This window comes from Protopterus annectens, chromosome 5.part0 (assembly GCF_019279795.1).
Source record: "Protopterus annectens isolate FY-2018-M chromosome 5.part0, PAN1.0, whole genome shotgun sequence".
Lineage (NCBI taxonomy): Eukaryota > Metazoa > Chordata > Ceratodontiformes > Protopteridae > Protopterus > Protopterus annectens.
The window spans coordinates 1,737,284,135-1,737,299,574 of NC_056735.1; the positions used below are offsets into that span (position 1 = coordinate 1,737,284,135).

At 41.2% G+C, this 15,440-nt stretch overlaps 1 protein-coding gene across 1 annotated transcript in view; it reads left to right on the forward strand.

Moving 5' to 3' along the window:
• IGSF3 (immunoglobulin superfamily member 3) overlaps positions 1-15,440 on the forward strand; it is a 1,951,941-nt gene that overhangs the window by 1,198,846 nt on the left and 737,655 nt on the right. Inside the window, exon 5 of the mRNA XM_044071533.1 lies at positions 14,876-15,277. Within this exon, the coding sequence (XP_043927468.1) occupies positions 14,876-15,277 (402 nt within the window). The remainder of the gene's footprint in view (positions 1-14,875; positions 15,278-15,440) is intronic.

The window sequence follows — 15,440 nt, forward strand, 5'->3', positions numbered from 1 at the left end:
GATGCAGCAGCTCAATCAGAACCCTGGCCTTCCTGTTCAGGTTCTTCAACTAGCTCAGCAACTCTTCACAGATGCCTCAGACTTGGGTTGGGGAGCAACTTTTGCTTCCATGAAGATTCAGGGCCTTTGGTCCCCTTCTCAAAGGAAGGAACATATCAACGTCAGGGAAATGAGGGCCTTACCATTAGTCTTACAGACCTTTCACCCTATATTCTTGCCAGGACCCATAAAGATTCTCACAAACAATACCACTGACTTTTGGTACATAAACAAGCAGGAGGGCCACAAAGTCCTATTTCCTCTGTTGCGTGGCCATCAAAACTTGGGAACTGGCTGCCTTGTACACTAACTCTCATGGTGTGTACCTTCCTTTAGCTCAGAACTCAGTGGGCAGATGCATTAAACAGGTCCATGACACAATCTCACAAGTGGATGCTCCACAGGGATGTGTTCCTGGACCTAGTGCACTGGTGGGGTACTCCAGAACTGAACGTATTTCCCTCCCCTATGAACAGACAGCTTCCTTGTTTCTATGCCAGAGCTCCTCATCCTCAAGTTGGAGGGTGGATGCTCTATCTTTGTCATGGAAGGGGATGTTTCTATGCATCCCCCCTTTCCCCTTAATTCAGAAAGTCCTATTGAAAATTCAACAGGACAAACCCAAAATCTTGTTAGTGACTCCCTTTTGGCCAAGACAGTACTGGTTCCCCCTTGTTCTGCAATTAGCCAAGGGCCATCACTACAATTGCCTCACCACCTGGACCTACTCACTCAGGACAAGGGATCATTTATGTACCCACCTCTGCTAACTCTACAACTGTCCCTGTGGGTGATCAACTTTTGATCCCTTCCAGACACCTGTTCTCCAAGGACATGCTAAGGGTTTTGCAGGAGGCCAGGAAACTCACTACTAGAAAATCTTATATTTCCAAGTGGAGAAGATTTTCCATTTGGTGCCAAAGATGGAACGTGGATCCTTTTGGTGCGGACACTTCCCTGAGTGCTTTCCTACCTGTGTGAGTTACTTGCAGTGGTCTTGCTTACTCTTCAGTTAAAGTCCATTGCTCTGCCTTGTCTGCTTGCTTGCCTTTGAATTCTCCCTTAGCTTCCAGGTTGGAAGTCAAGCTTTTTCTAAAAGGTGTCCTACACCTAAGACCTCCCAGGAAACCAGTTTTTCCTCTTTGGGACCTCAATTATGTGCTGGAAAAACATACTCAGGCCCCCTTTGAACCAGCAGCTTCTGCTTCCCTAAAGTTTTGCACATGGAAAACAGTGTTCCTTGTAGCCGTAACCTCTGCCCAGAAGGGTTTCTGAGATTCAGACTTTAATGGCTACACCCCCCCTTTTTGGTCTACCATAAGGATAGGGTATCCTTGAGAACTAACCCTACTTTCATGCCAAATGTTGTGAATGAGTTGTCACTTAATCAATCCAGTCAACTGCCTATCTTCTTTACTTCTCCTCAATCCTCTAGTGAGAGGATTTTACACATTTTAGATGTGCATAGACGATTCAGATTTTACCTTGACAATACAAAGTCTATCAGGAAGTCTGACCAACTCTGTCTCTTTTCATCCCAGGGCTCTGGGCTTGCCTGGGTCCAAACAAACTGTATCTTCCTGGATTTCTAAGGTTATTTTGTTTTGCTATGAATTCCATGGAAAGTACTTGTCAACATTTGTCAAGTAGCACTCCACTCGATCAGTGGCATCCTCAGGGGCCTTCAAGGGTCTAGATGCCCATTCCATCTTGGAAGCAGCCACCTGGTCTTCTGTTCACACCTTTACCAAACATTACACACTGTACACTGTTTCCAGATCCAGAGCAAGATTTGCTAGGGCAATTCTGCGTGGATTCTTGGAAAATGCTTTCTCTTAGTTCCCCTTCTCTATCCACCTCCCTGGGTTCCCTTTTAGCTCTTGCACTCTCCCATATGTAAAGAGTACTGCAACATTGAATAGAAGGACATAGAATAGTTGTGTAAAATCTTACCATAACCATAGATATCCTTCTCTTCTGTGCTGCAGTATTCTGTCCCTCCCGCCTTCAACCCTACAGCTTTCTTTCCTAGGATGATCCATCTGGCTCCCCTTGGCTTTTCTTCATGGGGCTTTTTTTTTCTGAAGATGGTACGTGCAGACATCACTTTTATGGCTGACATCTGTGCCTGCATATGACATCACATATACAGGCAGTTGCTCTAAGCTTTTGTATACAGACCAGATGTCAGGTCATTGGTCGGAATACAACCCATATGTAAAGAATGCTGCAACACAGAAGAGAGGGATATCTATGGCTATGGTAAGATTTTACATGATTATTCCTTCTTACTTGGGGCTAAATCTTCATGTAAAGATGTTAATACTATCCAGAAGTTAGGAACTGCATTTCAGTCTGAGGTATTCCATTTAGGAGCTTTTCTTAAAATTTGTTTAAATTTCTGTGTCTGTTAGTTCATCCCATTTCATATCATGTACATTTGAACTTCTTATTGTTTCTTTTACTTCTTCCATCTATTCAGTATCATTGGTATGTTCCACAGAATCTTCATAGATATTTCTCCAAAATGTGTCTATTTCGTCTTTTTTGGGTGATGTTTCTATTCCTTTTTCTTTCCCAGGTCTCTCTCAAACGTTTTTGAGTCATCAGTGAGTTGCTTATTTTTTTACTTTTCCTTTACATTTATATACATATCTTTTAAGTTTTTCGGCCTGTGCTGTTATCTTTCATTTATTATTTGCAATAGTGTATGACAGAGCCCCATCTGTTCTAATACTGCATGCTGCTTTTATCACATCTGTCTGTGACAAGCCCTTTTTAACCTAGGGCAGAAACTAAGGCATCTCAATCCTCATCACGGTCTCCGGTAAGGAAGTGTCACTAAAAGCAGGGATAGAAATACACAGTTTCCCCTAAGAGTGCACCAGGAACAGGTTCCAAACCTGGGACTGGAATATGTGCTTCACTCCAGGTCCCCAAATGAGTCTCCACACTAGCCACTGCAAAACACTGTGTCCCAGTTTTACATTTATCACACACACACTCTTAAATGTCTGATATTTACACATAACACACAGCATTGGGAATGACTGACACAGATTTACCTGCTGTGTTTCTTTTCCCATAATGCCTGCCACCAGTCAAATGCCACAGTACCCTTCAGAAGGGGGTTCCATTTATATTGAGTAAAGTAGCTATTGAAACAAATGGTAACTTGTATCCCAAGCAGTAAGGCTTTTCAGAGTGACCCTGGTGTTATCACAGTAAGCATAAATACTCTCGAGTTTTTTTTAAATATTAAAGAGCCAGCCACAATGAGAGGTAGTAAAACATTTAATAATAATAAATAAAGATTTAAAACATGCAAATACTGAATAACTGATTCCAATAAACATCAAAGCTTTACACCACACAGGAAATATGAAAATAACTGTGGGATAGATCACACATTGATTTTAGAAAACCTCTAAGTATCTAGCTGTAGTTCCTTGACTGTGTGAGATTAACTGTCCCTATCTAATCTAAATAATTTAGCAAGGCAAGATTATACTCTTACTTTTCAAGGTAAGATGAGAAATTATGTCCACACACCAAGTTGTTGTCTGCCCTCAGCGACTGGAACAACTATTTGGAAACAACTGAACTACTACTGCTGAACAGCTCTGGAAAACAACTGAATGATTACTACTGAACAGTAACTGAACAACTGATTCAGAACCTGCTTTTTTATAGCAGATCTTTTTCAAAAGTAACAGGAAGCTGTCATAAAGAATTCTACTCTCATAGTAGACTTTGAAAAGTAAACAAACAGCTGCAGTGAAGATTCTATTCTCTCAACTCAGGCACACAGTGACATCACATCTAGGTCAGCTGACCCTGGCATAACATGTATTCAGAATTCTCTTTACAAAAGAGCATGTACATTTGGTCAGCCAGAAGAACACTGTTTGACATTGAAACATCTTGCATAAATCAGAGTGATATTCAAAAGACATAAACGTAGTTACAAAATTATAGCTAGTCATGCTGGCATATGTAACACAGGGTAATTTACAATTATTTACAAAAACTTCAACCAGTCATGCTAGCACAGATAATAATATCCAATATCCTCACACCCCCCCCCCCCTTTGAAGACTCAAGCTAGATTTTCAAGTGACCTTGGAAAATCATTGCTTGAGAAAAATAGGGTGACTGAAAATGTAGCAACCTATACCCTTTCTTGACAGTCCACCTGCCTTAGCATTATTGACCCCACTACCATGAAGCACTGCGATGTCATATGCTTGTAACCATATGATCCACCTCAGTAACTTGGCATTTTGCTTACTGGCTCTAGCTATGTTATAAAATGTTATGGTCTGTAACCATAATGAATTTACTTCCATATAGGTAAGTCTGAAGCTTTTGCAATGCCCATACTATGGCTAGGCATTCTTTCTCCACAGCTACATAACATTCCTCCCTTGGTTGCAGTGTTCAGTTCAGATATACCACAGGATGCTCTTCTCCCTCTGAGGAACTTGGCTGAGTACAGCCCCCACCCCATAATTTGCACAACAAATTATTTGCTGTAATCTGGACTGGCTAACACAGAGGGTTCTCCCAAAGCTTCTTTAAGCTTTTGGAATGCCTCCTCACAATCTGCAGTCCACACTACCTTATCAGGCTTATTTTTCTTTGTTAGGTCAGTATGGGGTGCAGCTGTTGTACTATAGTTGGGTGCAAATTTTCTATAGTACACTGCTGTGTCCCTATAAATTATTTCACCTGTTTTTGGTAACAGGGACAGGCCACACCTGAGTAATCTCAACAATGGAAGGTTCTTTTCTAATCTTACCACCCCTTACTCTGTGTCTTAGGTAGGATACCTCTTCCATACCCACCAGACACTCATTAGACTTAATGGTCAACCCTGCCCTTTTTAATCTACCCAAGACCTCCCTGACATGTTGAAAGTGTTGTTGCCAGGAATGACTGTAAATGGCAATATTGTCCAAATAAGCAAGAGCATAGTTTCCTGCTCCTACCAAGATATGGTCTTCTAACCTCAGGAAAGTTGTTGGGGCATTCTTAATCCCAAAGTACATCCTTGTAAACTCATGTAATCCAAAAAGTGTTATAAAAGATGTCCTCTCTCTAGCAATGGGAGTCAAGGGCACCTTCCAGTATCCCTTAGTCAGATAAGTAGTGGTCAGATGCTTAGCCCTACCCAGCTGTTCTAAAGCTTCATCTGTTATAGGCATGGATACACATTTGATTCTGTATAACTGTTTAACTTTCTGTAGTCTGTGCAGAATCTTGCACTACCATCTTTCTTCAGTACCAACACTACTGGGGAAGCCCAAGGATTACCGGAATCCTGGATTACCCCCAGCTCCAACATCTCCTTTTATCTCCTCCTTCAACTCACTCAAGCACACTATAAGGAGTCTGCTTAATAGGCCTTTGGGGTTCTGTATCCATTTGGTACTGCACTAGGTGGGTGCACCCAGGTTTCCCAGTGAACATGCCTCCAGACTCTTGTAACACTGTTTGTATTTCTTTAACATGAATAGGGGCTAGCCACTGAGATATTGCTAACTCTCCCACAGAAGTGCCAGTCTGTGCCTCACTGAGAAGATCAATCACCAGATCCCTCTCAGACTCCCCCTGCCATCCACCTGAAATACTCAGCTTCACGGCCTCCCTATCATGATATGGTTTCATCATGTTAACTTGGTACAAATTATGTCCCTGTCTCATGCTTACCTTTTGGCACTGCTCACATGTCCTCCAGTACCTTGTTACATCCTTTGCAATCCCAGGCCAGTATAAGTTGTGCATACTTTGTCTCTAAGTCCACCTTATGCCCATGTGACCTGTGAAAGGAATGTGATGGGCTATGGCTAGAGGTGCTGGATGGTAGGCTCTGAGCTCTACCAACTGCCATATTACCTCACCTTCTAGCCCTCCCTTAGGGGTCCACTCTGTATACAGTTATCCCTTTGTTATCTGCAAAAGGAATGTCATGGGTTATGGCTAGAGGTGCCAGATGGTAGGCTCTGGGCTCTACCAGCTGCTGTATTACCTTAGATTCTAGCTCTCCCTCAGGGGTTCACTGTCTATACAGTAGTAACCCTTTGTTCCAGTATACAGACTCCCTCTTTCCTTGAGCATCATGTGTCTCCTTAGCTACCTCTCTCAAGCCTCATAAAGTAGGATCCAAAACTGAGCACATCTCAACTCTATCTTTATAACCTCTCCCAGCTCTCCTTCCACAGAAACACTAGTACCATCTAACAGCAGTGCCTCACTGTCAGCCTGGGCACTACCACTCACCTCTGTCCTTGCAGTCACCATGTCCATGGGAATACCAGTACCTACCAGCAGCTGTGGTTCACCTTCAGGCTCACTACTACAAGGTAGCTTCCTCCCTGAAGTAACCACATCACCAGCCCCAGCTTCAGGCATAGGATCTGTCTGGGTCTCCCCTAGGCTACCAGACCTACATGCCTGTGTCTCCAAGTTTGACTGTGTGTAACTGCATGCACACAAGGTACTACATGATCAAAATCATTCTCTAGTAAGACATCTGCAGGGATATCCTCAAACTCACCTACCTGCTTGTTCCCTTTTCCACCTTCCCAGTCAAAATGAACCCTGGCCAATGGTATTTGGAATGGGGTCCCACCAAAAGCTCTGACTGGTGTGGACTGCCCAAGCAAGTACTGCTCCTGCTTAACCACTGCAGGCCTCACAGTGGTTATATCAGAAGCTGTTTCTCTCTTAGCAGTGGCCTGTCTTTCATCCACTATATAGGATACATATTTTGGTGATGGTCTTGCACCTCTGTTGTTTCCAGACAACTTACCACTGGCATTCTGTCATTTGCATTTGCTGGCTCCCTCACCTTCTGTTTCTCACTTTCTTTCAATGGACATTTTTATGCTACATGGCCCCTCTGATTACATTTGAAACATCTAATCCCTGATTCTGACCATGTGCTTGAACTAGTGGCTTTCCCTGTTACTGGTGAACTCTGTTGGAGTGGTTTAGGCTGCTCCCCATGGGTTCCTTTATGTCCATGTGCAGCACTGGGTATCTGTTTCTTATGCAGTGGTGATCTGCTTGCCAGGTAGAGATCCAATTTTCTCCCCAACTCATTTGCAAAGTTACACTCTTGGTCTGCCAACCACATCCTCATGTCCTCAGGCAAAGTGCTGAGAGCTTATTCCCTTGCCAAAAGGTCTACCAGTCCTTCAGAAGTGGTGACCTGACACCCACTCACCCACCTGTGAAAGTACGTACTTAAATCAGCAATGCAATTGCATACACTTTTTGTCTGCCTTGCATCTATGTTCATGATTTTTTTTCCTGTACATTTCAGGGGTTAATTTGAAACAATCAAGTAAACATTGTTTTACACTATCATAATTCAAACAATCAATATCAGACAGTTTAGCAATTGCATTAAAAACTCTACCATGGTGTAAGAGTGTCAGGAACCGTACCCAGAGCCCTTGGTCAATATTATACTGTTTACATACCCTCTCAAATGTTGTTGTTGTGTCTTTCGGCTTTTCCTGGTTAGGGGTCACCACAGTGGAACTCTGGTCCGCTACTGATTGGTAGTTGATTTTTACGTGCCGAGTTACCAGCCCTGACTCACAGCCTTCAACGAAGGTACACCCATTCCCGCATGTTTCCATGCAGAAGACGCTCTTGCTGAGAATCGAACCAGACAGCGTCTTACTATGAGGCGACAACGCTACCACAGCACCACCACCGCGGTCATACATACTCTCTCAAATATATAAATAAAACTATCAAAGCCATCTCCCTCCCTGTATTGAAGAAAAAGTTTACTGACCTTTATGGCCTCTGGGGGTTCAGTCATTCCCTTCCCCATTACCTCCATGACCCTTTTGAGGGGTTAGAAGCTCCTTTTCCTGCTGTCTGTGCCTCTTTTTCTTCAGCTTCCATCTTCAAATGCTTGGTCTCCAGTTCCTTTTCATTCTTCTCCTCAGCATCCAAATGTTGTAGTTCATACTGACAGTGCTTCTCCCTCTCCTCAGCCTCCAAACATCTCAGTCTCTCGTCAGTCTCCAAGTCAAGTTTCCTTAACTCCAAATGAATTTTTAAGTCCTCAGAGGAAAAGGTAACTGTCTTGTCTCAGAAGGGTGCTTATCCCCAACACCAAACTGGATATCCTCTGAGCCGTGGGTCTGCTCTGCAGCTGTGACTAAGGATGAGATCATTGCTTCCTTAGTCAAGCTGGCATGCACCAGTCCTTTGGCTTCACACACCTTGAACAACTGGTTCTTTGTCAGCTTGCTATAATCCTCTACTGACATCTTTTGCCTGCTGTCCCTGACTAAACTGACTAAAAAAAAGACTAAATTATTTTGATGATGAAATTCAGTACGTTTATCTTGTGGCTGTCGAGAGTACACACCTCAGTGACAGCTACCCACAAGCTACTAAAGCTCAATTAAAATCCCACACCACTGCCACCAGTGTGTGACAAGCCGTTTTTACCCCAGGGCAATAACCAAGGAGTTTCAATCCTCAGCACTGTCTCTAGTAAGGGAGCATCACTAAAAGCAGGGACAGAAATGCACAATTTATCCTAAGAGTACACCAGGAACAGGTTCCAAACCTGGGACTGGACTATATGCTTCACTCCAGGTCCCAATTGAGTCTCCACACTAACCACTGCAGAACACTGTGTCCCAGTTCTAGGTATCCAAGACAGTTGCTCTTAAATGTCTGATATTCACACACCACACACACACACACACACACACACACACACACACACTCACACTCTTGGGAAAGACACGCAGATTTATCTGTTGTGTTTCTTTGCCCAAATTACAAGGTAATGGCTGCCACCAGTCAAATGCAACAGCACCCTTCAAATGGGGTGTTCAGTTATATTGGGTAAAATAAATATTGAAACAAATGGTAGCATGTATCCTAAGCAGTAAGGCTTTCCCGAGTGGCCCTGATGTTATCACAATAAGCATAAATACTCTCAAATTATTAAAAATATTAACTAAATAACCATCCACAATGAAAGATAGTAAAACATTTATTAATAATAAGTAAAAGGATTTAAAACATGTAAATATTGAATAACTGATTCCGATAAACATCAGAGTTTCACACACATGAAATATGAAAATAATATTGCAGGATAGATCTCACATTGATTTTAGATAACCTCTATCTAGGTGTAGTTCCTTAACTATCTGAAGATTAACTTGTCCCTATCTATTCTAAATAACTCAGCAAGGCAAGGTAAGACGTGAGGTTATATCAACACTCCAGGCTGTTGTTTGTCCTCAGCGACTGGAACTCCTTCTCCACGAAACAACTGAACTACTACTGCTGAACAGCTCTGGAAAACATCTGAATGATAACTACTGCTGAACTATAACTGAACAACGGGTCTGTTAGAAGCACGAAAATGCTTCTAAGCAAATACGGAAACAGCGACACATATTCATCGAAACAGCGACACATATTCATCGAATCGCATTTAAATAATTCGATGAATATGTCATAGGGCAAGGAGATGGTTAGCCAACTTCACGGAGTTGCCCTTTCCTTCCCTATAGTGTAATCTCAGAGTTGGTATATTTAGTTAAGGGGGGGTGTCAGAGCCCCCCATGTTGGGGAGTATGGGGGGGGGCAAAGCCCCCCACCTGTTTATAATGTTAAATTATTTTTTTTTAGTGAATGGCCGCACAAGTTTTTTTCCTAGGGAAAGATTTGCTTACGTGGCCGTTCGCTACTTTTAGGTTTCGTGCATTGTGTCGACTTTTATGTAGTCGCACATATGCACTTTCATTCTTATAATATAGACCCTGAACAACTGACTCAGAACCTGCTTTTTATAGCAGATCTTTTTCAAAAGTAATAGGAAGGTGCCATGAGAATTCCACACTCATATCAGACTTTGAAAAGAAAACAGCTGCAGTGAAGATTCTGTTCTCTCAACTCTGGCACACAATGACATCACATCTAGTTCAGCTAACCCTGGTGTAACATGCGTCCAGAATTCTCTTTTCAAAGAACATGTACATTTGGTCAGCCAGGAGAGCACTGTTTGACATTCAAACATCTTGAATAAATCAGAGTGATGATCAAAAGAGATAAACTTATTTACAAAATTATAGCTAATCATGTTGGCATATATAACACAGGGTAATTTACAATTATTTACAAAACTTCAGCCAGTCATGCTCGCACAGGTAACATCTGATATCCTTACACTATCTTTCTAAGTTTTTTGTTGATCTGTTCCCTGTTCTGTACTCTTCTAATAATGCCACTTCTTGTCTTAATTGCTTTATAGTTTTCTCTATTTGATACTTCCATGATGACATTTGATTTCTTCCCTTCGTTTCCCTTATTGCCCTGTATTTTTGTGGTAAGACTACATCTGTTATTCATTTAGCTGCACAGTAATATATTCTGTTTAATTCTGTTATATCACATGAATTTCTGTTAATAGTCTTGATTACTGTGTTCATTTGTTTTATCGGACCTCTAACACTTTGGGTCTTGACTTTCTGTAGTCTATTTCTTCAGTCTTAATATGTCTATCCATCTCTATTAAATCAAGCAGCTCTTCCCTTACGTCCTTTTCTTTTAAGATAAGGCACCGTTCATTGTTCTCCATTTCCTGCAGGCATTTTACAAAAGTTTCATAACATATTACTGTGACATATTGTCTTCAGCTTCTTCCTTTGTCATCTGTTGCTTTTCTCTTGTTATGCAACTCCAACTGAACTTTTGCACTGATTTCCTACTGAAGGCTCCAAAGTATCTATATGGCATCTGATCAGATGCTTCCTGTTCCATTGGTTTCTCCTTAATTTGGGGACTCATTGTTCTATCATATTGGGATGTTACCAAAGTTGGATTTTCTACACTAAACTCCTGACTTCGCAGGTAATCTATAACTTCGGTTTCTATTTCTTTAACTTCTCTATTACTAATCTTTTCTACTTTCTCCCTTTGTTTTCTTATTTTTTTGTATTGTAAAACTTTCCATATCCAGGTGTCTTTGTCTATATTTCTCTTCATATATCTTTGGTGCAGGCTTTTTGTATTGATTAATTTTGCTTTCTCCTTTGTGTAAATGTTGCCGTATATTAAGTCAGTTTTTTCCCATAACAGTATTTCTTCTTCAGATGTCTCCCCCTCCTCCTTTTCCCCCTTACTTTGGGGAACTCATTGTTCCATCATGTTGTGACTAACCTGTGTTAGACTTTCAACACTAAATCATTCACTTTGCAGATAGTCCATAACTTCAGCATCTGTTTCTTTAACTTCTGCTTTTCTAATCTTCTGTTCTACTTTCCACCTTTGTAATCTTATTTTTTGTAATGTGAAATTTTCCATAGCTAGGTGCCTTTGCCTGTATTTCTCTTCAAATGACTTTGGAGCTGCTTTTTTGTATCGATTAGTTTGGCTTTCTCCTTTGCAAAATATTACACCATATCATATCTTTCTTTCTTTCCCATGTCCATGTTTTTCTTTTATACCGTTCATAAATCTCTAGATTTTGTGCTTTATATTTTTGCACTTCCTCAGTCACTTCCTTTTCCAAATGGCCCAATGTTTCTTAATCTATATAATGTTTTTCATGAATCTGTTGTATTAATGAACACAAACTGGAATTTGAAGCTTTTGACAGTTTTTCTTGTGCAAATATTTTTCTTTCCTCTAATTTCTCCGGTTCTGATGACGTTCCGATTATAGTGAATGAAAGTGCTTAACCTCCTTGTTTAATAAAGTGGAGAATTATTGGCTTCACTGTCTTTGGTGGTTTGGCTTCGGTCTTTTGTTTCCCTGTTTGATTGTTCATTTTTAATCGGTTATCAGTTATTAAATTTTGCCTTAAAGATAGCCAAGGTAGTACTTTGACCTGTAGTGGTAACTTAATCCATAGGCTAGGAATAAGCTGCATTAGAAATTTTGTGAAGTAATAGGTCAAACAGGATTATTTCTTTCATGGCTTGAATAGTGAGATACAGGGAAGCTAAGGTCTTGCATTTGATAACTTCATGAGAATTTGAAATTCAAAGGATGCCCCTTGACAGTGAAACAAGTATGTCCTTGTATAGATTGGAGAGGTGCCACAGATATTGGATCACGCACTTCTAGCATACATTTTTGAAGGGATAAAAACTCCCACTGGATGATTTCTGAGTGGCTATTAATTAGTGAACAACTTCCGAGAGGTTTGGATCCCTAGCTATTATAGGAGTGGCAGGCACCAAGTTGCCATGTTGAGCTTTTTGAAGATCTAGGTACTATTGATTCAGCAGTTGAGACTAAAGGCAGTTTCGCATCACCATATGATCACAAGGATGAGCAGATCTTTCCATCAGAAGTGGGAAACAAGGTTATCTGGTCCACTAAAGTCTTCTTCCTCAGCACTTTTTGAATAACCTTGGAAATCAGACAAACAGGATGGAGCATGTGCAGCAATCCGTAGAGCCATACTGCCATTAGTGGACCTTGGAATGGCCAGCGCTTGAGAGAGAAAAATGAAAAAGTTTACACATTTGTGCGTGGTGGAGGCACAAAAAGGTCCCCTACTCGTTGGCCCCATTTCTCTAGAACAGGGTCCTTCAGACTTGCAGCCCACTCATAGGCAACAAGGTTAGAAGTGATTCTGTCCTTCAAAAGTGTATTTGCCCAGCATGCGAGTGTCTGTTGAAATAAAAAAAGGAGCTGCAAATTGCCATCCTGTCCTTTTTAAGACACGCTTTATAAATTATATGAACCTTTCCTCCCTGTTTGTTGATCTATCAGAATACTATCTTATTGTTAAGTAGGAATTTAGCTATTCAGTACCAAAGGGACAAAATGCTGTGGAATCAAAACAAACCCAAAGACTTTCTAAGCATCCGTTAACCATCTCCTAAACCCTGCCAAATCACACCAGCCTGCTGTATGCCCATTGACTCTGACAATAACACAACCTGTTATTTTAACTCCCACTTCAATATAATTGCTCCCCTCCTTCAAAACAGCCCCTGTACCCTCCTTACTTAATTCCATCAACTTTACTGCTTTCTCAGTACAAACCTATCTCAACCACAACATTAAAACATTCTACTTAAACTTAAATCGGCCACTTTAGCAGCCGACAGTCTTTCAGCTGAATTTACTAATCTAACCTCTGATGCCCTGGCCTTTCTAGTCTCCATACTCATCAATAGGCCAATAACTGAATCTCAAGTTCCTAAAATTTGGGACTATTACATGTTACCTCTAAATAAAGGTGGCACATCTAGCAGTCTTAAACTTTAGGACAGTTGCCATACTGCATCCACTTTCAAAGATATTGGAAATATGTGTTCACTCACAATTATTACAGTATCTTTTAGACCAAAACCTACTCTGTAGCTCCTAGCATGAATTTCACCCTCATCACAGTACAATTACTACCATAGTATCTTTCTTAATGGATTTGACCCACACCATAACAACAATAATTTGGCTTCTTTCATTTCTATTGTTCTGGTTCCATAGCTACCCAAGTAATAGAACACAATGTGTCAACTGGCATACCTTTCCTTCCTCCCTTTTAACATAGTGTCCATCAAGGCTTTGTACTGGGCTCATTTTGAGAGAGATCATACATTGAGTTAGGACTGCTGAGGGTGCCCCAAAAGAGGTGTACCCCTACTTCCTCGGCATTACCTAGGTCCCTAGTAGTGAACTGTATGACTGGAGCCCTAAACTGATGAGGACTGCTGGACACTGAGCTGCTGTAGTAGGTGCCTGCTGGACCAAGATCTCCAGTGGCTGTGCTGGAAAGATGTCCTGGGGTAGGAGGAAATTATTGCCTGCAGCAGACATGGAGACGACCTGTCCTCTAACTTCCCTTATTGTCCTTGTGTCATCATCAGTCTCATGCCTGATTAGCAGTGGTAAACAGGGTGTCCACAAAGGTAGTCTAGAGATTCTTAGCAAGAAACACCAAACTAAAACTGTCCCATTTTATGGTAGTGGAAGCTACTGCCACTTGAAAATTGAGGCATTTTTTCACATCACCTTCAGTTATGGTCTCAAAATTCTCAGTAACCTGCCCAAGAGGTCCCTTTGATAGTAGAACACATGCTTCTTATTGTTTAATGCCTTCATGGCCAGAGTAGATGATGTAAACTCAATTCCCACAATTGCCAGTAGGCTGTTTCTATATCTCGAACATGGATAAAGTGGGAATAAGATGGCACTGGGTTATGATTCAGTGCCATTGCTGCCACAGTCTTATTTGGTGTATAGGTTCTTCACTTATGTAGACAAAATATGGAGTGAAGAAAAGATTTCATCAACTTTCTTGGGCACAGAACCTACCGTGACAGGGAGAGCTTAGTTCTGGGTAGCAGTTTCTTTGACAGTGTCAGTGACTGGTGATGTCTTGCTCAGATGGAAAGAGAGAAAACTATAGGGCAAAACTGTGCCCCCTACCCAGGGTAGGGACGTAATCTGGCCAAAAGCTAGGAACTGTGAGGTGCAAGAAGAAATAATTGCTGAGTATTTCTAGTATCTGGAGGCACAGTCCTACAGCAGTAGCTGTTAGAAATAAGGTAGCAGTTTTCTTCTGTGACATGTAACCCAGTGATGTTTAGCAGTGATGATGCAGTAACAAATCCCACTTTTAACTTCTTACTATGTGCCAGACCAGTATTCTTGTGATGAGCTTGGATATTAATTTTCCTTTTAATAATTTGATTTGACAGTTGCATTAGGTAGCTATTCAGCCGTCAGTTTAGTAATATGTGTGATTCCGTTTTTTGCTGTGATTGTTATACTGATCTATACTGAGTACTAAAGAAATATTACTTTTATTTTTTTTTCACAGAAAGCACCATGACTGTAGTTTTGAAAATCAATGCTGTGAGTATTTTAGAAGGAAGCACACTGAAATTCACTTGTACTGTGAGCTCTGTCAGTGGAACTCCAAGTTACCTTTCTGTGACGTGGCAGCTACTAACCAATCAGAATCAACACATTATCATTGCTGTGTTGGACAAAGACGGAATCCTAACGGTTGATCCTTCTTATCTTGAGCGCAGTGCCCAAGGAGACCTGCAGGTGGAAAAAGGGCGCCCTGATTCCTTTACACTTGGTATATATAATACCTTGAAATCTGATGAAGGTGTCTATCAATGCCGAGTGACCGAGTGGATCCAGGATCCAGACGGTAACTGGGAAAAGCTAGGCGAACAGACAGCAAGTGGAAGTATATCCATCACTGCCCTAGGTAGGTATATCTTCTCTTATGTGGGAAATATGCAAGAAGTAAAACTCATGTATAACATATGTTTATTTTACTATTTTCTTGAAGTTCCTCATTTAGAAGACACAGCAAATTGCTTTATTAAAATGTTCAATAGATGATGTACTTTATTAATCCATCAGGTAGT